General features: G+C 35.9%; 1 protein-coding gene across 2 annotated transcripts in view; it reads left to right on the top strand.

Annotated features, from left to right (window-relative positions):
* LOC119792251 (MAGUK p55 subfamily member 3-like) overlaps positions 1-22,418 on the top strand; it is a 28,795-nt gene extending 6,377 nt beyond the window's left edge. The window contains exons 2-19 of one of the 2 annotated variants that reach the window (XM_038298818.1): positions 5,722-5,865; positions 5,991-6,109; positions 7,158-7,235; positions 7,375-7,455; positions 7,870-8,007; positions 9,425-9,506; positions 9,905-9,990; positions 10,086-10,160; positions 10,245-10,441; positions 10,518-10,582; positions 12,163-12,180; positions 12,604-12,711; positions 19,314-19,472; positions 19,620-19,700; positions 19,836-19,929; positions 20,059-20,167; positions 21,616-21,735; positions 21,895-22,418. In XM_038298818.1, the coding sequence (XP_038154746.1) occupies positions 5,841-5,865; positions 5,991-6,109; positions 7,158-7,235; positions 7,375-7,455; positions 7,870-8,007; positions 9,425-9,506; positions 9,905-9,990; positions 10,086-10,160; positions 10,245-10,441; positions 10,518-10,582; positions 12,163-12,180; positions 12,604-12,711; positions 19,314-19,472; positions 19,620-19,700; positions 19,836-19,929; positions 20,059-20,167; positions 21,616-21,735; positions 21,895-22,074 (1,815 nt within the window). In that variant the 5' untranslated portion in view covers positions 5,722-5,840 and the 3' untranslated portion in view covers positions 22,075-22,418. The remainder of the gene's footprint in view (positions 1-5,721; positions 5,866-5,990; positions 6,110-7,157; positions 7,236-7,374; positions 7,456-7,869; positions 8,008-9,424; positions 9,507-9,904; positions 9,991-10,085; positions 10,161-10,244; positions 10,442-10,517; positions 10,583-12,162; positions 12,181-12,603; positions 12,712-19,313; positions 19,473-19,619; positions 19,701-19,835; positions 19,930-20,058; positions 20,168-21,615; positions 21,736-21,894) is intronic. The other variant, XM_038298820.1, reaches the window with a different exon arrangement.
* The last annotated feature ends 2,387 nt before the right edge of the window (positions 22,419-24,805 follow it).

The raw sequence follows: 24,805 nt of genomic DNA, 5'->3' as shown, positions 1-24,805 counted from the left end.
CCAAGTAGGTTTGCATTTACAATGAATTTGACTTGGTGTTGATGGTGCTGACAAAATGTTGTTATTCCAAATGCTTTAAAGAGACTTCCCAGAATGCCAGCAACAGATTCCTGTACAAGGCTATGACAATAATGTTTGCATGTCCAGAAACACCTCCAATTTAATACAGTAGTCTGGCCAAGCAGACTAGATAACACGGAGCGTAATCAGCCGTCAGAGCCAGCCGCCGCAGTTTATTAAAAGCTGGCATAGATTCCCAGTCATCCAGGTCATTGTCATTCCAAAAAAGTAAAAAGAAAATCAATGCACTGGACTGTGTTTCCAAGTTTGAAGACATTTCCCTTCCCATTAGTGCTGCGCCGATGCCAATTTTTGGCTCCGAAACCCGATACCTGGCTGTGCAGTATTGGACGATACCGATACCATACCGATACATCTGTTTGAAATTACTGTGTGTGTATATATAAAGAACTGCATACAACTTGGATGTAAAATAATTACCATTCATGACTTTGTCGAGCTGCACCTACCTTTGTGAAACAGGGAAAAGACTAATACAAAGTGAATACAGTAGAACTTTTTATTGCCTGCCTGGAATAGATAACAATGAATAAACTCTTGGCTCTCAAAATGGTATCGGTACTGGCCCATACAGATACCACCATTTTAGTGCTGGATTGGAGCCCCGGCCGATACTGGTATTGGTGCAGCACTACTTCCCATCCAGGAATCTTCTTCATTTCAAAATGTCAGAAATGCGTGCAATTTGCATGTTTTCTAAAGGCGTTGTTGGGCTACTGTATAAGAGCCTTGAACTCAACGCTATTTCTGACATTTTTTATTAAAAAAGCTTCCTGGATGGGAAGCAAAACATCTTCAAATTTGGAAACAAAGTCCAGTGGATTTGGATTGATAAAAAGCAACTGAGGAGGCTTCACGGCATAGTGCATGATGGGAAAACACCCTCCTGTCACAGGTGAATGGACAGGTGATTGGATCCAAGTTTGTTAAATAAAAAAGTCCTCATCCTATCAGTCACGGAGTGCGTTGCCACCCTGTGAAAGAATCTTAGTTCAGTAGCTTGTATCAGGATCTCATTCTTTGAGTCATGATCCATATTCTATGGCCATAAATAAGGATAGGAACGTAGACCAGCTGGTAAATCAAAGGCTTTGCTATGTGGCTTCTCTCTCTCTCCACCTCAGACCGGTGTAGTGTCCACATTATAGCAGCAAACATGCTGATCCGTCCCTCTATCTCCCCGTAAACAGATCGGGCTTAAGCTAGGTAATGTTGGACTTGCTACTTAACCAATAGCTGCATTGTATTTGACTTAAACTGGATCCAAAAAATTTGTTATTTTAGTAGTTTTGAAAAAATCTTCAACAATATGGAACAATATGCACTTAGGCAAGAAGGTCCTGGGTTCAAATCCATGCATGTTCTGCCCATTACTCACTCTGATTTCCCTCCAACAATCCAAAAACATTAATGTCTTACTTATTGGTATTCAATGTAAAAATGTGCATGGTTCTTTATTAATGTTGCCTCTGTGTTGCATGCATAACTTTCCAACCTGTCCAGGCTGCACCCTGTCTCCTTACCAGACCCCCGTCCTACACATACAGACACATTTAATACAAATTTAATGCTGACATATTTAATTCTCTACTACACAATGTTTACTGATCCTCTGAGCGGGCCAAGGGTTTATTGTTATTATCAATAACTTTTGTTACATTAATATGTTTAATACAATAATGCTCTGGCTTAGTTATTAGCTTATAAAAATAAACTAGAGTCACCTTAGTTGAGCATCTTTTGCAACAGAGAGATGCCATAAATGTACTGAGTTGTAATATGAATGCATCCAGCAGCATTTGGCTGAGGTATTATGATTGAGGCTTTGACAGAGGGTAAAGATCATCACACAGTTGAGCAGTTTTACACAGATGGCTTGTAATCACAGTGGCGACATAAGACTTTCATCACACTGTATCCAGCTTTATTCGGGCACAGCTGGGCAAAGTAATAGGAGTAGCGAAAAAAGAACCGTTTTTAATTATTATTTGTTATAAACAGCTATGTATACTATCACAACCACTGGTATTGCATTTTTTATTGCAGCTGCATTCAGCTGTTAGAACACGTACTAAAAGCCAAAACCTTCAACAGAGTATAAGTTTTGGCCTTGTACTCTCCTCAGAGTGTTAGTAACAGTACTTGAGTCTAAAAAAATAGACTAGGCCTTGAGATACCAACCATGAACACCACAAACAAGATTAGTGACAACATACAGCACTGGCAGAGTCCAAACTGTTGGGAATAAGCTCTGCTATGCTCTGGAAATACAAAAACCACAAAAAATAAAAACAAGATGGGTCTAAAATGCTACCCACATACCCTATTCTCCTACAGACACATCCCGCACTTGCTTGAGGCAACAAGGTGAATAGCATTCTCTAGATTCAGAAAAATACATGTTTACGGGACTCAAACTCCAGGAAACCCCTTCAGCAAATGTATAAAAGTAACTTTCTGGTTTAGCTGGCCTACTCTTCCAAGGCCATCACTAAAGCCTCACAGCCACTCAGAAATCTGAATGTTTTACTAAAAGGTGTCAACTTAATATTTGCAGAATGTTTTGGCAATAATGTTTAATTTTCATCATTAAAAAATCACCTATTTAAGCAGTAAATTATTAGACTTAGATTTATTTGGTCATTTTGTATACACAAGTGTAAACAAAGCGAAATTTCATTTAAAACACCTCTAGACAATTTCATTTTGTAAAGTGCATTCTTGAAAATATTAATAAATACATTAAAAAAATAGTAATATAAACACATGACTGTATATTTACAGTTCTAACATTATTTATTATTATTTTTGATAAATAAAATAATAAATAAATAAATAATGATGCAGAATGTAAGAGACATCTGTGTTAGTAACCCTCAAGTGGATTAAACCGGTTCAGGCAGACAATGACTCTATGAAGGAGAAAATCAATACACATGATTTATTAATGAAGTAACAGATGTTAATCATGAATAAATGTGTACACTAGTTCAGCTTCAGGATATTCATAGTCTTCCTGCATGCTGCAGAGATTGACCCTAAAGCTGTAGTTGTGTATGAAATTTGAAACCCCCTTTATAACTGGTTAACTAATTATTATAAAGCCTTATTAATAAGCTAAAGCATGGAATAGGGTAGTAGTGGAAGCAGCATTAATTTGAGGGTTGATTTAAAATGTCTAAAGTTAACTATAAAGCTTTGATGTATAAAAATCTTCCTGTGCATGTATGTGAAAGGAAAGCTCTATCGTTGCACAGCATGGAGAAAAAAAACATTGTATAATGTTGCTTTTATGAAACGCTTTCTTTGTTAGTGTTACACAAAATGTAATGCAGATACGCTTTGAAAATATCCACTTTTTTCATCATTTGAAAGATTATTTCCCAGACAGCAGTGGCCATGAAACAGCCTCATTTCTTTTCTATTTTTCCATCAATAACAGTGGCCTTAACTGAGAACAATGAAGTTCGCTGAGTTTTATCTTTTTATGGTTAATTTCTAAACTCCAGGATGAGTCATCCATGCCCTCTTTTAGTAATTTTCTAGTCCATCCACTCCTGTTAAGGTTAAACACTCTTCCATGGTTTGTCCCTTTAATGACACTGTGATTTGTACGATCTCCTTTTTTTTTTTAACACATTCCAGACTGATATGTAATATTATTTTTCTTTTTTTCTCATTTTCTCTTCTTTTATTTTTTGGGCAATAATGCATTACCTTTTTTAATCTTTTATCCCACTTGATATCAAACATGTTCTATTTACGTGATTTCTTGATCTTTATAGCTCTATTGGTTGTCAGACCTGGAATTAGCCAATTCCTGGTCTGGATAACTGAACCAAACATGTGGTTCATCACATTATTTATTGAGTGATAATTACTTTTCATTTCTATCTATAAAACTTAACTGGTGTCTCTTCTGGTAAGGATTCATAAACTGCCATGGTCAAATTGTTCCCTCGATCTTTCAGAGAGGATGAGAGTTTTCATCTAAAAACTACTTTTTATTAACTAAGGTTATATCTTTGTCTGATTTTAAAATGGATTACTTGAAACATTTGAGAGTTTCAAAAGAAAAAAAACAGAAGAGAAATCTAGTGAAAATAAACATGGCTGCATATTTTCTGCTGTACTACATTTGGTTTATCTCCGATATTATTTCAAACTTCCCTTTTACTAAACTACCATATTTCAAAAAGCTTAATGTTTTGTTTTTACATTTGGGTTGTTAATCTTAACATGTTCCCCCCTTTTTTAAATTTTAATAAATTATTTAACATTTTGAAACTATTGGCCTAAGATGTACATAAGCAGCATTATGCGACAGCTTCTTTCCATTTAACCAAGAATGACAAATATTAGCATTTGGTATTATTGCAATGATGAATGATGGTAATATTCAAGGCAAACGTTGCCAGCTTTATTTGACCCCACAGTTCTCCAGTAAAGCAGTCTGAAATTAGCGTCATGCCTCAGTAAAAAGAGCGGCTAACAATTACAGCAAAGTCTTGGTACTGCAATGAATCCATTGATCACCATCAGAGAGGATTTTCTCTACATAATTATTAATTTTGTGACATTTAAATTAGAAATGATGTATGGTACTCTGTTCTCTGCACATAAGGTCTTTTGTCATCAGAGAGGTCTGATATAATATTAAAGGAGAAGTTCGGTTTTTTACACTTTAAGCCCATTTTCTGTAGTGTCCAGGATGAAATCGAATGATCGACACCAATAGTTTGACAATTGCTCCTGTCTCTGCTTTTTGGCTCATTTAGAATCACCCCCTGGCTGCTTTAGAATGGCTAGCATAGAGCATGTCCGATAATGTCCTTAAAACAACCTTAAACGTTCTTTTTTTTAAATATGCTACTCACCGGATCGTCAGCGCTGTTCAATGACGTTCCAAAAAAAGTTTCGTAAAGAAAAAACGTTCCTGTAGTGTTTTATTTAGCATTTTGTAAATCCCATTGAGTTCTGTAGGAATAGTCAATATTCCGCTGCCACCGGAAACGGAAATGGGGCCTGTTTACACAGTTGTAGTCTTTTCGCTTCACTCTGTGTACTCCGACGTCGAGGTGCTAACGTCTCTGTTAAACACTTTAAAAAACTCTGAAAATGGAATACGAAAGGTGGATTCTTGATTCTCGACGTCGGAGTACACAGAGTGAAGCGAAAAGACTACAACTGTGTAAACAGGCTCCATTTCCGTTTCCGGTGGCAGCGGAATATTGACTATTCCTACAGAACTCAATGGGATTTACACAATGCTAAATAAAACACTACAGGAACGTTTTTTCTTCACGAAACTTTTTTTGGAACGTCATTGAACAGCGCTGACGACCCGGTGAGTAGCATATTTTAAAAAAAGAACGTTTAAGGTTGTTTTAAGGACATTATCGGACATGCTCTATGCTAGCCATTCTAAAGCAGCCAGGGGTTGATTCTAAATGAGCCAAAAAGCAGAGACAGGAGCAATTGTCAAACTTTTGGTGTCGATCATTCGATTTCATCCTGGACACTACAGAAAATGGGCTAAAAGTGTAAAAAACCGAACTTCTCCTTTAATAGAAGGAAATGTGCTGGTATTTTTCTTTTTCATCTAAAAATGATCTTTATGCTATGCTTGTTTTTTTGTAGTTGTCTGTGATTTTTCCAAACTTGAGGAAAGAAAGTCCCAAAAGAAGAGTCAACAACTTTCCCTCCTTTCCTCTCCTTGTTCTTTCCATCTCTTTATCCCCTTCTGGAGGGTTGAAGCCATGCCAATCATTTCTGCAAACACAGGTAGACTGAATTAAATATTCCACCTACTACTTCACATTAGTTACTGTTTCAGATACTTGATAAAAAAATAAAAATAAAATAACAGGAGTGCTGGTAACAGTTGGATTTTTATAAACTATTGGCAGGGCTACATGAGACTCTGGCCATTCTCACATCTCAGCTCCACCCTGATGCCAACCACAAAGAGGACCTGGTCTTCCTCCGAGACGTCTTCAGTGAGAAAAGCATTGGTTACCTGATGAAGGTAGAGGAAATATGTCAGATAAAAAATCTAAGTTTTATCTACATTTCTGTGCCTATTGTTGACATGTTACATCATGTCTTCCATTGACAAGAAAAAACATTCTCCATTGCACAAATAATGCGATTTACAACAGATAAACAAAGTATAACCCTTTTTCCACAAAATATTGCTATCAGAATTGATAGCAAATATGTAATGAAACGTAGTTTAGGTTATTTGGTTTAGACGGTATAAGTAAAGTTGCATGTTTAGAGTTAAGAGGACAAATAACGCTAGGGAGCAGATCAGCTGCTATCAGAGCTCTTATAGCAGCAAATTTAACCTTAGAAATCACTGTGATTCCTTGGTCAGCAATGTCTGTCCACCAATTCATTTTTTTCTATCACTACATTGGATTTTAGCTCAGACTTTGCCACAGCATCAGGACATACAGTGACTCTCGAAAGTGCACAAACTGTTTTTTAAATCCAGGTTTCAACCCTTTAAATGGTTTTAGGACTTTTCTGACAGATATTGGGCAACACCATTAAAAAACCATGTTGTATAATTGTGCAAACCCTTCAAATAATATGTTTCCAAATTTCCTTTTGATTCAGTTTTAACAATCAAATCCTCTTGAGTTCATATCTACAATTAGATCTTAAATAGAATACTTTTTATGACTGCTTAAAAAAAATACCCCATTAACATCCGCTGGTCATATGTTCGGGGGTAAAATCAACATGTGCTCTCCATCTGTTGTTGTTGTAAATATACTCAAACACAAAATGAGCAAAAAATAAATCATAAACCAGAAAAAATAACTAATAATATGCCAGCAGGACATGGTTATCTTTTAGTGAAACTTTGTGTGCAACTAGAGTGAGCTAGTGGTGTCTAAATGTTAAAAATGTCATATCACGGAACTATATCACTTTAATGTAGTTTTACATACCAAAAAAGATATAATAACACTAAAATTGAATTTTACAATTTTCAACTAAATAATTATCCTCTCCGTTAGACTCTTTTTACTTACATCTGTTTAGTTTCTCTTATTTTCCTGCAGATCCATGAGCGACTAAAGCAGTATGAGAAATACAGCCCCACTCCTGTCCTACACAGCGCCTCCTGTCTGGCAGAGGATGTAGGTGCAGGGAAATTCCCCTCCCAATACCTCCAAATACTCTTTAAATATCACAGTTTTTTTTCTGTATAACACTGAGAAATCCATGTGGTATTTTAATGAAAAATATGAAAGCAGTAAGTGTGATTTTGCCTGTTAGTTGGCAGAAGAACTTCAGAGCGGACCACTGCAGGAAGATGAGCAAGAACTTCTCCTTTTGCTCAACACGCCCCACCTGAAGGTAGATGCACAAACATTCAGCCATAGACAGGCTTAAAAAGGCTGACCATTATTATGTTCATTTAGTTTTTATTACATTTTGAACTATTTTAGGATGCACCCCGTATTTCCCTTCCTTTGAGCTTCTCTACATCTTCTTAGTTTTTCTGAGTCAGAGTTGGTCATCCTAAGCTCAGACAATATTTCTGAGTTAAGCATGAATAAGTGATTATATCTTAGTAGTTTTCTTGGAAATTTTGGTCGGGAAGGGTATTTATATTAAAAAATAAAATAGGCATTATCTCTCATGGTTTTTGTGTTTTTCCCCAACAAATATTTCTCCAATATTTGGTTGCTTTATTTCTGCTCACTATTAGCCTCTGGAAGTTTATTGATCTACTTTTACGCATCTTTTTTAACCCTTTGGTTCATGCAGGCAGTGCTTTCAGCTCACGACATTGTTGCCCAAAAGAAATTTGACCCAGTTCTTCCACCGTTGCCTGAAGACTTGGAGGATGATTTTGAGGAAGAGTCTGTAAAGATCGTCCGTCTGGTCAAGAACAAAGAGCCTCTGGTAAGGATAATTGCAAAGATGATTTTTTAATATTTATATTAAACAGTTAGAAACTTTGCTCCAGTTTGCTCTTGGGATATATGACAGTTCCTCTACTGGTTAATTTATTTTGAGGTTATTAGGACCTTTATGTTTATCAAGCAATCAAACATGTCCATGATTTTAAAAATCTAATTTTTTACAGCCAGCTGTAGGTGAAACAGGCACCAGCTGTGGCGACAAGGCCAAGGTTATTGTAAGAGGAAATAATAACATTGTACCGACCTGTTGCTATGAAGAGAATGTTTGGGGGAACCAATGTGACGTTGAGAACAATTTAGCATGTTGGTGGTAGCATCATGCTGAGGTCCCATCCCAGTGATATTGAAATGTGGCAGATTTTTGATGGTAAAACGAAGAGAAGCACGTCTTTCAAATTCTTTTATATAACCAGTGGATTGGTGTGGGACAAACTAGTGGTTCAGCAGAACAGTAAACCCAAAAACATACATCTGGTTTTGGAACAGGAAAGTTTTTTTTAACAATAATCTCCTAGAATTGTCCGGAGCTTGAAAATATATTTACTTGCTAAAAAGTGAATATTCAAATTTTACCAATCTAACTCAAAAGAGTGCTCAAATATGCAGTTTGATTTAACGATGAAGCTAATTAAAGACTTAAATTAAAGTGCAGCTTGTTAAGGGACAGTTAAAAAAAATATTCATGATGGATGGATATATTTAAGCCTCTACATCTAAATGATTGCTTTTAAGTAGAGAAAAATCCACAATAAACCCTCTGCTAAAATCAAAGCATCTGTTTAATACTGCATGAATCCATTGATTGCCTTCCTGTTTTTAATATTGTGTCGGGATTATTTGATTATACCAGTGCCATTTGGTGTTTTGAAATAAAATGTATTATTGTTATTATCATTAATATTAGCATTATTATTTATTATTACAATAAATTCAAACTGATGCTCAGAGTTTGTTTCTCAAGCTAAAGTTATTGGACATAATTTCATCTTGCAAAAACGTATCAATATAATCTGTATGAGAAATAATCGTCACCTAATTGAATAATCAATTAATCCTTAACCGGTGCATAGAGACTGTAAAATATGCCTTTAGCTGACCCAATTAGTGCAGCTAATATACTAAAACTGTAAAAAAAAAAAAATCTATAAACATTTTGCATTTAATATTAAAAAAAGGTTTTTGTGTATCAATATGCTCTATCCAGAACTCTTCAAGTGGAAAAGTTTTAGTTTCACCTGGTTTAATGTGTGTTTAATGTGTAAAATCTTCTTTAGGTACCTTTTGCTATTCAATTGTTAATCGATTAATTAAAAAAATGAATAAATGACAGACTAATTGATTTGCAAAATAATTAGTTGGAGCCCCAATTTTTATATAATTTCTTTATCCTTTAATAGGGAGCAACCATTCGGAGAGATGAAGCCACAGGAGCCGTAATCGTGGCCAGAATAATGCTGGGAGGGGCGGCTGACCGCAGCGGTAAGGACTTTTTATCGGAAAAGCTTTCAGTTATTTTAGGGGAAAAAAAGAACATTCAGTGGCACAGCGGCATGAAGGGGCCATATGTAAATAATCCTACAGCTACTATATAGCATACAACAGTAATCTCTTTCTCTTATTATGCTGGACAATGATGTCATCAGAGCTGTAACATGGAGAGAGCAGTGGAGAGATTAAACAGTGTGGCCTATTGACCTGTCAACAGGCATCAAATCCTTGAGATTATGGCCACAAAATTGCATATTTCCAGATTACAAATGACTGGCTGTTGCCATGGAGATGTTGTTGATCTGTTGCCAGTAGAAAATAACTCTGCTTCCACAGAACAGCTGCCTGTGGTTTGAATTGTTTATGTTTTTTTTATTTTTATTTATTAGGTCTGGTGAATGTAGGAGATGAGCTGCGAGAGGTGAACGGAAATCTGATTACCCACAAAAGGCCTGATGAGATTAGTCAGATCCTGGTAAAGAAAAACTACTTTTCTACAAGTACACTTGTTTTTTACTGCTGATGCTGATGTTTATGCTTGACTGCATTTCTCTGCTGATGTCTGATCAGTCTCAGTCCCAAGGGCCGATCACACTGAAAATCATCCCGGCTTTGGCAGAAGAAGACAGACTGAAGGAGAGCAGAGTAATATTTACATTTATTAGTATCAAGATCAATCCATCCATACATACTTGATAAAATATCATAGATTATTTAATGTCAACAAAGGTCTATCTTCGGGCTATGTTTGACTACACGCCATTTGAGGACAAAGCAACACCGTGTCAAGAGGCTGGACTTCCTTTTAAGAGAGGAGACATTCTTCAGGTCGTTAGCCAGGAGGATGCCACCTGGTGGCAAGCCAAGAAAGTTGGTGACTGCAACCTTCGCGCTGCCCTCATCCCCTCTACACAGTTTCAGGAGAGGTAAGCTCTCCTCTTTACTATTTATATTTATGTATGTGGGAATAATTAACATTTTTTGGTTTTGTTTTTCTTCCAGGCGTCTGAGATACAGAATGAAGATGAATTCCCTCCCTGCTCCTCTGTCCCCCAAGGCTGCAGCATGTAAGAGTTGTTTACCTCAGTAATCTCAGAAAAGCTCATCACGTATGAGCCTTAACTTCAAATGCACATGACGCTTGCATCAAATGGAGAGTCCCTGTAATATATGTCAAATCCAATCTAGCAAGGGCATAAAGAAAAAGAGATTATTTAAAAAAGATTGGTTTCATCTTAGGCTGCACGGTGGAAAAGTTTTTAGCACTGTTGCCTTGCAGGTTTGATTCCTGGTATTTCTGCATTGGAATTTGCATGGTGTCCCTGTGCATACGTAGTTTCTCTCCAGGTACTCCGGCTTCCTCCCAAAGTCCAAAAACATGACTGTTGTTAATTGGCTTCTCTAAATTGTCCTTAGGTGTGAGTGTGTGTGGCATGGTTGTACGTCTATGTCTCTATGTGGCGACCTGTCCCAAGTGGACCCCGCCTCTTGAGGGAATAAGCAGGAGAAGATGGGTGGTTTAATCTCTAAAACGAGAATAGATATTGTTTAAAGAGAAAAAATTATCCCCAACCTGTTGTAGCATAAAAGTTGTGGCAGACAATATTTTTCAGTTAAATGTAGGAATTTTCTACATCTGCCGACCAACTGACACAGTGTGGACAATCCTGTAAAAGTATGGAATTAGCTGTTACTATTATCTAGTTAAGCATGTATGGAAAAATAATATTAGAGCTTTTATTTTCCCAAGGTCCAACATTTGGTCCCTTGTGTCCATTTATGTTTTCATCCATTGCCTGCCTGCCTTCCTTCCTTCCTTCCTTCCTTCCTTCCTTCCTTCCTTCCTTCCTTCCTTCCTTCCTTCCTTCCTTCCTTCCTTCCTTCCTTCCTTCCTTCCTTCCTTCCTTCCTTCCTACCTACCTATGTCCTGATTTTGGCAGGTTTAATCTTAAAACCTAGTGAATAAAGGCAGACTTAATTTAGAAATTAACATAAAGGACCTAAACATTACAAACATTTAGCTTTGGGAACTATGAAATTTTTATAGTAGAAATGTGTCAGAGGCTTGGTTGTACACTTGGCATTAAATCATACAACAGTACATTTAACTTTTTCTTTTTGGTGTTTTCCAGGTGTTATATCATAATCATAATAAACAATCTAAATATTTTATTGTAAATGTTGATGAATTGCATAACTTTGAGTTTAGAATGTTTTTTTTCCCCCAACACAGATTATAATAGATACAGTCAGAGATATATACATTTACTCCCACCACCAAAGCCAGTTTTTACCTAGTTTTTAAGTTTTTTTTTTTAATATATATATATATTTTGCAAATGCAGGATTCTGGGGAAAAAAAACAACAACATTGATTTGCATTTTAATTTTAATATCACAAGCACCAAATTAATGGCATTTAACACCATGGGTGTATTTCAGTTTTTCACTACAACCTGGCTGAAAAAACCTGACCTCACTGATAAGACTAAGGATAAATAATGCTTGACTAACTTGGATTTGATGTGTTTTAGATGTTTGGTCATTTGAAACAAAGGTTGTTATTTGTTCAATAGAAGGCCTAGAGCTGTGGTTATTACAGTTTCTACACTGATACTTTGTGTTACTCTCACATTGCCATCTTCAGATGACCGGGCAGAGAAAGGTACGTATATAAACTCTCATATTAGACACCATGCACCATAGTGACAACTGCCCTGAGATGTTAAACACAAACACATCACTAAAACCAAGCAGAAAATGCAGCATCCCAAAGCTTTTCTAATAACAGCTTTTCAGTGGATCTCCTAAAAAAAATGTAGCCTTTGTATTCTTTAATATTTTTTATCTGTTTATATAATTCCTATTTTTCTTATTTGTTGTTTTTGTGTTTGATGCCTCGGGGTCCACATCACCACATTTTCATTAAGCACTGTTAGGAAATTCTCTGACCCACCTGAAATTCTGCAACAGATTCATTCAGTTCTTCCTTTATACAGGATCATGCACTTGTTTTAAAACATTTTGTTTTTACTTATACCTCACCTTCCCTTGGAAATGCACTGTGTCTGCTGCTTGCTCGTCTCAGAGTCCCCTCTGCAGCAACCCCTCCCTCTTCTTACCCTGTTCTCTCTCCCTGTTTGTTGTCCAACAGAAGACTGTGACAGTAAGGGTGCTCTGAATGGAAAGGACGTAGGTGAGGAAGCATCTCATCTAAAACATCATATTTTTTTAATCTGTGTGCCGATTCATGCTTGCTTTTATAGGCTAAAGGCTATTGTTATGTTAATGTGGGTGTTTTGTGCTTTTTTTTTGCTGGTTTTTATTCATTATTTGAGGTTTTGGGTTTCTTTAAACGCAGTTTAATTAAAGAAATTAGCTCATTTCTTTTGTAACTTATGAGCCCCAGACGGAATCCATCAAAAAGCTTCTGATTATTTTTGAAACCTTGTATTGTATTGTATGTAGACACTTTTATAATTATTTCTATACGGACCAGTGATAACAATTACAAATAGAATATGCTTAGTTATTTTGACAGTTTTCCCTTGTTGGGCTTTTATTTACTCAGAAGATAAAAGGATCATATCAGTAGTTTAAAAAGATTAACAGGATTTAAATATACATCATTGAGACTTAATTATATATATATATAAATAAAATGACTTAACATTAATTGTTATCATCATATCTATTATTCAGTCAGATTTTAAATAAGATCCATTATGTCACCAATATGCTTTGCTCTTTAGACTTGTTTGATGAGTTACACTTTGGTCTCTAGTTTAAAATAGATCTGTTATAAAAGCTCTTCAAAGGAGGCTGCATTACACTCTAAATACTAAGAAACGTATGTTGAAATAAGTACATTAGCTGCATAGAAAATGATATGATCACCATACGTCCAGAATTCTGCAGCAGGACACTAATATTAATAGTAATTTTTTTCAAACTCCGCTTTTTCAAAGTGGCGTAATTCTGTTTTCTAGTGATTTCCTCTTTCTATAACAGTTTAATCTTCAGCGAGACAGACACTAAACACTTTGTTTACAGTTTAAAAACATGATGTACAACACTAGTGAACCATCGGAGCCTTTTCTTTATTTAGTCATTCAACCATTGTAGTCCAAGCTGCTCACAGACAGAAGCGATGCTGCTTGTACACAGGCTCGACTGGGCCCTCTGACCACCATCAGTCAGCAATTCAGGTGAAATATCTTGCCCAAGGACAAAACAACTGAGAAGTACAGAAGGAGCTGGGGTTCTGCATCCTATACTACTGTCATCCCTATTGGGTTTAATTATTGTGCCATTTCAGCTGCTGTAGCTTTAAAAATGAGCAAAACTTGCTGGCAAAGATAATCTGAAGAGAGCATTAGGAATAAAATTTTGTCACAAAATATTTCTTTCCTGTTAGTTTGCTGAAACATAGAAATTGTGAGTAATAGGCGTATACCCTTCAACAATTTAAGGATTATTCTACTTCTTCATTCCCAATGTGTCTGATCTAATGTAATTGTGACTTTGTATATATATATATATATATATATATATATATATATGCTATATATATGTATGCTATTTAAACCATAGTTTATTTTTTTAAAGACTTGAATAATTATATGACAAATAATGCATTTCCACTATGTATATAAACTGAAACAACTATTTTAATTACATTAAAAGCACCAAAAAATGTCTCCTGATGATCTGCTATTTTAATTTGCAGTCAATAGTTAATTTTAGATGGAACTAAACTACCTGATGGTTGATTGCTTCATCAGTTTTTGTATATCATTATAGGAAGGACATTTTCGCAAACGTACTTTATTAAATGTTTTTTACTACATGTTAGTCTTTGGTTATTCAGTTTTTTTTTTTTATATATAATGCATCTGTTTAACCCTTTATAGGGCATTAAGTGAAATACTATCTAAATTTCAAGCAAAAAGAGTACAGTGCAAAAAACTGAAATCTAAGTAAGTCAGTTTTTCTTAAAACAAGTGTATTTTTTCTTGAACTGAGCAGGTAAGTGACATGGAATATGCAAATGAAATAAGAAAATTAACATTTAAAATAAGGGGAAAAAATCCAGTCTCCTATTTCAAGTGCATAATATCAAATAATCTGATTTTAAGACAAAAATGTTCCTTCAACTGGAAGATTTTCTTATTTACCTAATCAAATTAAGGGTAAATACACTTATTTTAAGACATTTTCACAAATTTATAGATCATTTTTGTAGTGTGTTATTGGAATCCAGGACAAGGCCTTATTACCTTTGTAACATTCAAAAAATATGGATATATAAAAAAAAATAACAAAAGTGCTTCTATAGGAAACTCATGAAAAACACACAGTGTAAAAGAAATGGTACTCCGTTTGTAAGGGGTATGCAAGTGATCAAAAATGCTAACTTGCCCTATAAAGGGTTAAGAGGATTTTATGTTATGTTTAATTATTGTACATATAAGTTAATTTACAAAGTTTTATACAGGGCTTTAGCTATAATTGACAAAGTTGAGAAAGTTTCTCATGGCTCTTTTTTCTGTGTTTACCAAAATATATATATATATATATATATATATATATATATATATATATATATATATATATATATATATATATATATATATATATATATATATATATATATATATATATATATATATATATATATATATATATATATATAATGCATTATTGCAGCAAACAGGTTATTAGTTTTATCAACCATTTAAGATGCATTTTATTATTTTTTCTTTTTTTTTCTCCAGACATTATTGTCTAATAGGAGGCACTTTAATTACCTTTTTTGTCTTTATTTTCTTTTAAATTATTTAGCTAACTTATTTTTATGAACATCAAATCTATTAAGAGCAACTGGCTTTTTGTGTCATACACTGCAGTCTCCAAGCTTCTCACATTGTCACTTAGAGCCATCAGCCAACAGCTGCTCCTCATGCTTACTGCTGGCTGAGTTTTCTGTGTTTAATAGTCAAACGCAGCATGCATTGCTTTAAAGCTTTTACTGTTAGTGTTTGAAAATGTTGAAATAATTGGACTAATATAAGCTGTAGTTTCTCCCAAAAATAAAGCAGCTCCTGCCTTCTGTGGCCATGCTTTCTCATGGGAATTTTACTCAGGTACTAACTTACTTCCTACATTGTTTGCAGTGTTTGTCTTGTGATGCAGTAGGAGTTATAATGAGGCAGAGAAGGTTTGATTTGAGGTGGCTGTTTTTGCACTGTATTTAGCATTTATTTGTTACTTAAAAATGACTATAAAGTTGACTAAAAATTTAGAGTTTAAAGCTGTAAAAGTCAGGAACCAACTCTAAATTTAAAATTCAAGTTTGGAATGTTGACTCCCAGCATTCGCAGAGATCAATATAGCTGCTTCTAATTTATATGTAAAACATTGTGAAAGCCACAGAAGTCAAGTCTATTTGCACTTTGTGTGGTTTGTATCCCATTAAATGAGTCAGTACCTATGTTCAGTAGACAGGTGACTACATCCCTGTAACATTTCAATTCAATTTACATAGATATTATTGATATGCAATGAATATTGGCTCAAGAAACTTGAAACACAAATGAATAACGGTTCCATTGAGTCCAGTGATTCAGACTGGTTTCAAATAAGAAAACGAAAAGGCCATTGTTCAAAAACATTCAGCCCACCTTACTCAATACTTTGTGGACCCACGTTCTGCTGAAATTACTGCTGCAAGTCCTTTAGGCTATGTCTCTATGAGCTATTCACATGAAGTAACATAAACTTTTGGCCATTTTTTTTTTTTTTTGTTGATGTTGCAAAACACCTCAAACTCAGTCAAATTAGATAGAGAGCATTGCCACAGATTCTCTCTTAGGTTTGGAGTTTGAACTCTGACTGGGCCGTTTTAACAGATGAACACGTTTCATTTTAAAGCGTTCCACTGTAGCCCCAGATTTATGTTTAGGATTGTTCTCCTACTAGAAGGTGAACCTCTGCCCAACTCTCAAGTCTGTTGGAGACTCCAACAAGATTTCTTCCTTTCTGCTTTGTACTTTGCTCCATCCACCTTCGCTGTCCCAGCTGAAGAGAAGCACTCCCAGAGCATAATGCTGCCACCCCCATATTTGACAGTGGGTATGGTGTGTTCAGAGGGATCCGCAGTCTTAGTTCATGGCCAAACAGAGCTCATAGATGTAATCTGATCAAAGCTCATCTTTCCACACGTTTCCTTTGTCCCCAACATAACGTCTTATTCTATTAACAATACCTTTCTTTCATAAAGACCATTTCCGTTCATTGCACAACTAAAAGTTGGATGGATTTCCCATCTGAGCTGCGGATCTCTGTAGTTAATCTAGATTCACCACAAAGCTCTTGGCTGCATCTCTGATCAGTGCTCTCCGTGTCCAGCCTGTAAGTTTAGGAGGATGACCTTGTCTTAGTAGCTTTACAGTTGTGCCATAAGCCTCCTTTTCCCGGATGATGGATTGAACAACGCTCCATGAGACGTTCCAAGCTTGGGAAATCTTTTTATAGTCTAAGCCTGCTTTAAACTTCTCCGCTTCTTTATATTCAGATTAGATTAGACACAGGTGTGCCCCATTTAGTCATTAGCAATTGGCAGGCAACTTCCAAGGACAATCTGTTTGTATTCAGAGAAAAGGGGACTGAATACTTCTGCGAACCACACTTTTCAGTTTTTTGTTTGTAAAAAGAAATGTTTTAAAACATGTATAATTTTCTATGTAAATCACAGTTGTATACCACTTTGTGGTGATCTTTTACATAAGATTCCAGTGAAATATGTTTATGTTTGTCCTTGTTTTGTGACAATGTGGAAAAGTGCAGGGGGTATGATTACTTTTGCAAGACACTGTATATGCCATGGACGGTTATTTATAGTAAGAGAGGTTCTTTGCAAATTCCTTTAAAACTTAAATAATTTTGTTTTCTTTTTTTTTTTTTTTTCGTGGGTGTGGGATCTGTTTTAGGCAGGACTTATTTTAAACTGAAGACAAATCTATTATGAAATTCACATCTTTAAAATGGTTTACACTGTTAACAGCTCAGTATCAAATTGTATTAATTTAGAGAATTTTGATGTTTTTCCTCCTCTCATTTATTTACAAGTTTAATGACAGAATATGTTAAAAATGACTTATTAAACAGAGCAACTTTGCTGTACTTAAAGAGGCATTATGGAGTTTTGTAATGATACTGCCATATGTGACCAAAACAGAACTGCAGCATTCCTCTGATCGTTCTTGTACCTCACCCTCGTACTTGACAAGTTTTTTTTTCTACTTACATGGATTTGCTATGGGTGTCTAAATTTAACTGGATGTCGGTGGCTCCTGAGTATCAACAAAATCCATCTTGAATATAACGCTTGGATGCTTTGGTGCTGAATTACAGAGGTGCCAGTCTGCTCATTAAACAATGTTTTAGTTATAAAGTTATCAAAAAAAAAAATAATACTCATTAGTAAAAACGTACATAATGTCTCTTTAATTCGGTCTTCCTGTTACCCTGTGAAAGTTCCGCTTTCTCTTGTTTTTTTGTTGCCTGCATGAACCACAGAAATATATTTAGTAGATATTATAGAAAATATACGCTTTTCCTAAAGATTTTCTTGCATCTTTCCTCTAGCTATATTTAAAACCCCTTACTGATGCTTAGAATAGCTAAATCAATCCTGTGTAAATTCTCAGTCATTCAGGTCATGGCAGCCACAAACAGGCTTCAATAAAAAACTTTCACTTAGTTTCTTAAAAACCTTTCAACATATATACTGCAGTCTTCTTTAGTTTTGTCGGCTTGCACTACAGCAACTTGTAGTTGCAGCGCTGATGGTTTTAAGCACCTGGGGGCCCATCAGTTTGTGCAGGAGGATGGTGAGGATAGCTGTTGAAATTTAAAGTCTTCAGCTTCCACACTAAGCAGAGCTGTGTTATTAATTTATCCTCCTGCTATTTAGGATGGTGCATTTACTGATCATGGAAAAAAGAATTTAAAACAAACAAGTCAGTCAATCAGAGTCAGTCACAAAATTAGGTCTGACCAAGCTGGAAACGGCTCCTTTCCAGTCTTCTGCTGGTTTTGTATATCTCTGGGGACCATCAACTTGTGCTGCTGAAAGGAATCATCTTGGTCACCAAGAACCACAACTGGTTGATTATAGTTTCCTACCGTCTGATTAGAATGCCAAAAAAAAGCCTTTATTTTGACATCAATCTCATATCGTCTGTTTTCCTTTAATGGAAGTTTAATTTCGCTCCAATCACATTTGTGGAATTTTTTAACTCTTATAAAATGAAGCCCAGGCGTGAATTTTTTTCAATCCAGTTTTATTTAAACTCTATTGTATTTTAAAGGTAAACATAAACATATATATATATATATTATTTTTTTTTTCTCTAAGTTAAAATCATCAGTCAAATGTTTAAGGTTATTGATGCATTTCTATAATGCATTAGTTATTTTCTTGGTTGGGAGGTGGTTTAGATTTAGCCCAGTATGCCACTGCCCAAGAATGCAGCGACACGCTCACCTCTGAAGAATCCATTTAATTTTGACATATTAACATCAAGTTAACATCTTTGTTCAGTAGGTCTATATTTTAGAAAATTGGCACCTGTTTTTTTTTTTTTTTTTTTAGCAGCATGATTGATTGACAGTATAAACCGAACTATAAGAATCTATCTTTAACTGTTCATAACAATATTTAACATAAGTTTGCAGTGATTTGACCAGAGTTTGTGGTATCTGTCTGTCTCTCTCTGTATGTCTGGACCTCAGCCAGTTTACGCAGGAGCCTCAGACACAAAAAGGATCGCCAGGGTTCCCCAGCAGAGGGCCACACTCCAGAAACCCAGCCGACTGAATTCCGCATTTATGAGGAAGTTACCCAGTATTTACCACAGCCTGGAGAGAAGCCCCGCCTTACAGTGCTGATAGGTAGGTCCAATAATGTGCAGCTGTCACCAAGTAAAAAAAGATGCCTATCAGAGGAATTTTATTGAGTAGCTGCAGACTTAATTATTGGGTGTAGATGTTGGGGTTGCATTTTTGTTAAACATGCTTGAATAATTTTTTTGAACACAGGTTCGTTAGGAGCTCGGGTCACTGAGCTAAAACAGAAGGTGATTGCTGAGAATCCCAGATGGTTTGGTTTGGCTGTTCCACGTAAGTCTTCCATGTTCAATAAGTGATACTGTTCGTTCCCAATGGCATTTTCTCTACAGAAAATGGATCCCCTAGTTGACATATCTAATAAATGTATCTTCAATCCTTCTGGCTGTTCGAAACTTGAACCTGAAGACACGACCCGAGGTAGAAAGCCCCATGAGAGGGAAGGAGTGGAGTACCACTTCATCAGCAGAGCAGCCTTTGAAGCAGACATTCAAAGTGGGAAGTGAGTATAAGCAAACAGTATTCTTTTGATTTGATGCAAAAATCATTAATATAAAGCATTTTGCAGTTTATGAAAACAAAAACTTGACTTTTTTTACATTGTTTCTTTGTGATCTGTCTTTTTCTTTAGGTTTATTGAATATGGGGAGTATAAAGATAATCTTTATGGCACCAGCTTAGAGTCCATTCATAAAGTTCTGAGACAAAACAAGGTTTGCCTAGTAGATGTCCAACCAGAGGTAAGTATGCTGATTGTCTACAGCCAGCCAAGAACTTTGCGTCTAGGTGAAATATTCAGACATATTATGCTTTTATATCCAGACGTTCTGGGTCAAAATTTGGACCTGTCTGCTGTTTATCTTAGACTTAGATTTAGACAAACTTTTTTTTGAAATTTTGATGCTTACAACAGTGAAATTAACACTACAATTTACCTTCTACAAGTTCTCCAACAATCAATGCTGTCTTTAAAGAACACTCGTTTTTGTACCTCAATTAAATTTGATACAGATTTTATTTTGCATGTGCCAGAATAAAGGGAAAAGGTAAATATCTGCACTGTTTCAAATCTTATGCTTCATTTTTAGGAGAAAATTTAGATACACATAAAAGAAGCTGAATATATTTAATAATCTATTTATAATGGAAATAAACACGTGTTTACTAAAAAGGTGACTTTTGAGGGAATTTCGTTACACTTGATTTTTAAGTAGGGGAATCACAGCGAAGGGGAACAAATTTACAACACATTTATCATTTTTACTTTTTTGGAGAACCATGTTTTTTACATTGCATGGTTTGGCCCTAGTCCATTTCCATCTGTTACATAAAATGTATATAAGATACATTAAAGTTCTACAAGGCAGTGTTGGAGGTATCAGTCGCATTTCAATCATGCATGTTTAAAGATGCCAGTAACAAACTAGTGGTGCAAGAAAAAGGTGAAATCTATTGAGGAGGCCAAGAGATTTGACTAGATTACAAAAAAACACAATTGAATTGTTATGAGAAAATTTATAAATTCTACATATACATTTAGACTGATAATCATTCTTATCTTAATTCTGCTGATACTCATGTGAATAACATTGTAACAGGTGAAGAAATCGTTTGATATATATGATAGCTTAATGTTACAATGTTTTAGTTAATACTAAAATTTATATTTTTTATACTTCCTATTTATGAATTCAACAAAAAACTAACCTTATATTATGTTAATATTGTTTAAAAGGCTTTTGCACATGTCCCTCATTAAAAGCAAAGAATGCAATTTCATTCCTTTGTGGTCAATTGAAAAAAAAGGGATTCTGACCAAAAACAAAAATGGATTTCAGTCATCTCCCTAAGTAAAGTTATAATTGCTATGGAAAGATCTCCATCTGCATCAGCAGTGTGTTGAAAGGTCAGATTAGTATCATTTAGCTACAGCTGGGAACACATAAGACATAGGACATGGCAGATATGACTTTGTGCATATGTCTGAAAATTACATTTGTTCTATTAATTTTTAAAATAACGTTACATTTTTGTTAGACACCCGTGACTTTAAACTCTTGCATCAAAATTTTTGTCCTGATTTTACATCTCAGTTTAAAGTTCTTGCTATACAACTTCTGATCATCATTTGATAATCAGTCATTACTTCCTGATTTATAGATGTGTGTTATGTTGCTTTTCTTAACAGGCCCTGAAGACGCTGCGAACAGCGGAGTTTAAACCATTTATCATTTTTGTGAAGCCTCGCATCCCAGACTGTCACAGAAAACACTTTGGCTCATCTTCCTCACTCAGCGCTGGAATCACAGTAAGTCACATGGCAATAATACCCACAGAGAGTCAGAAGGACTTTTGTTATTCATAAAGGATTGATGTAGAATAGCATGGTAAAAAAAAATCTTTTTGTAAAAAATTCCAGTTGTAAAGGAATGGAAGCAATTGGCTCTTCCCTCTTTGTTGTCCTTAGGAGGAGGATCTTCAGGAAATGAAACTGTCTGCAGAGAAGATGGATGAGAGCTACGGCCATTGGGTTGACTATGTAATGTTGAAGGAGGACCCAGTGAGTGCCTTAGCAGAGCTCCAGATGGTGCTGGAGAGGGTGCTGACGGAGCCCCAGTGGGTTCCTGTCTGCTGGGTGAGACGTTAGCCAAATGAACTTCATGACCAAACGGAAACCACTGTGCAAAGAGCCTCAACTATCATGTTACTGTTCCACACGCAAATGTTTCGGTGATGGTCAAAAATGTCATGGAGGAAAACTAAGTACACTCTAAAATAACTGTAGCTTCATTTTTATTTTGGCTCAATCTTTTCTATCAATGACTCAATTCATTGAGATTAGCAGGCTTTTACTCCTGTTACACTCTGACAAGGTTAGACTAGTGTTTTGACCAGGTTGACCGCCGTACTTGGAGTAGGTCATTGTTGCATCTTGGTTTTTTTTTCCCCCTCTTTCAGCCACTCTACTTAAACATTATTTTCCTGTTGTTGGGGAATGTTGGCCTAATGGTTAGAGCAGGTTGGTTCTGAGAAGGTTGCAAAAAACCGATTTGATGCCCACAGCCTGCACTCTGGGTTCCTGAGCAAGACCCTTAACCTGAAACTGATCCTGGGGAGCCACACCATGGCAGCCCACTGCTCTTCAAGGGGATGTGTTAAAATGCAGAGTGAATTTCCCCATTGTGGGACATTAAAAAGGGTTAGATTTATTTATTTTATATTTTTTTGTCAGAGGGTCTTGCAGACAGAGGGGTTTAAGAGTTGGCTCAATGACAGAAAGGTGCCCATGTTATATGGCGTTCAGAGATGGGAAGTAACGAAGTACAAATACTTCGTTACTGTACTCAAGTAGATTTTTCTGATATTTTTATTTTTATGGCGACTTTTTACTTCTACTCCTTACATTTTAAAAAATTGGCTCGTTACTTTAGTTTTGAATCATTTCAATGGAGTTGCCGTTATTATTTTTCACGTCATCAATATCAAATTCAATCTAACTGGATGGGAATCTGCGTTGCATTTGATGCACCACTACAAGATGAATAGACAGATTCGGCGGTATTCATTAGCTGCAAATCATTGCAGCTTGGTGGCGGTGGCGTTAGCATAGTAGCATGGACGACGAGATGATTGAAAATGAACACAATGGAGATCTAGTCCTATTGGCAGACATCCATTTAAAATGTAGGCAACGGCATGAAAAAAGTGGTTTCTACTTTTACTTTTATACTTTAAGTAAATTTACAAGCCTGTACTTTGTTACTTTTACTTGAATAAAGAAGTTTAATCAGTACTTCCACTTTTACCAGAGTATCTGTACTTTTACTCAAGTACAGAAAGTGAGTACTTTTGCCATCTCTGGTGGCTTTAAATCAAGCCTCTGCTAGCTTGTTTTTTTTTTTTTTGCCATACATCCACACTCTGTTCTAGAGAATGACACAATCCCTATCTGGCTCCTAAACTCTACAACTATGCATGAACCCTCTCTGCACTTCCCAGCGGAGGGTCCGCCATATTAAGGGCAGTCCTAAACCACATATTGGATAAGGCTAGTGAACTGTTCAGCCCTTAAATAGCAGGTCTGCATCAGTGCAGGCTCCCAGGATTTGGCATAGCGTGTATCAGCAAACTAATGGAGGAAGAAACATCTGCATTTAAATATAAGTCCTGCTGCTTTGCTGCATCTTTGTCACAGAAAATGTTTGTGATAAAGATGTCAGACAGAAAATCACAAGTTAGGAGGAAGGACAAAAAGACATAAATTCCAAAAGGGAAGGTCCTCTTTTTAATAGTGTTATTAGACTGTATACATTTATTTCAAAAAGTTAAAAACAATCCACTTGACTTTGTTTTAAAGTTTGAAGACGTTTTGCTTCCTATCCAGAAAGCTCTTTCAATTTAAGTCAGAATTGACGTTGGGCTTGAAGCTTTATAAAGTGGCTTAAAACAAAGCCTTGTTTTGGCTGTGAAAACATGCAAATTGAACCTGAAGAACAGGTCCGCCCCTTAGGAACGGGAAGTTGTTTGGGTTCTTTGTTTACCTGAAATACCTGATACTGGTCTATGCCTCTGAAAGAGGGGTCGATGGGGCGAGATGTTTTGGTACCCTGCACTGGGGTGGGGGTTGAGATGATAGCGGGAAGGAATCAACTCTATCACTGCATTGTAGATTTTTGAGAGCTGAAACCTGAAACTGTATACATTTATTTCTAAGAAAGGGGAAAATGTTTGATTTCAAGACAACCTGCCCCACAGAGCTACAGCATAGCATTGCTATAGCAACATCTGCTTTCCTTTTATAGGGAGAGAAGAGAGCATCCCATTCTTATTTATACCCTCAACTTTCAATCAAGGCACCCCCCAAGGCTGCAAGTGTGACTTCATTGGGAGCAACACTTAATAGTTTAGGGGTAGTGCTTAGGGGGCAGTTTGGGATTGTTAAGTATTTCTGTAATACCCAATCATGAACCTGAAACATGTATCAAAATATGTAGTTTGATATTTAGTCTTTCTGGAATGGTGATTGCAGACTGGCTTTATTGAAACATCCAAAAAAGAGCAAAATACCTTAAATGTTCCAGATGTTTTAAACTGTAATTATATATACCTTAAAATGGCCTTATAATCCTCCGCATGAAGCAGAAATCATTCTGCTTTAATTGCTGATGTGTTTCCTCATTAGCTTTGTGTTAAACCACACACTTACTGTATGTGACACATTAACACTACCATCTTCAAAATCCCCTCTGCAGCAAGAGTGTACTTATTTTCCTGATGACAATCATTATTGTTATAGAAAATATTTCCACTGGCTGTACTTTGTGTCATTATTGCATATAAAGTCTGCAGTGACTTTCTTTAGGACTGTTTAAGTGAAG

Source organism: Cyprinodon tularosa, unplaced genomic scaffold (assembly GCF_016077235.1).
Source record: "Cyprinodon tularosa strain WSP-4 unplaced genomic scaffold, ASM1607723v1 ctg416, whole genome shotgun sequence".
In the NCBI taxonomy this organism is placed as follows: domain Eukaryota; kingdom Metazoa; phylum Chordata; class Actinopteri; order Cyprinodontiformes; family Cyprinodontidae; genus Cyprinodon; species Cyprinodon tularosa.
Note: the sequence above shows the minus strand (reverse complement) of the source record. Positions and strands in the feature narration are given on the sequence as shown.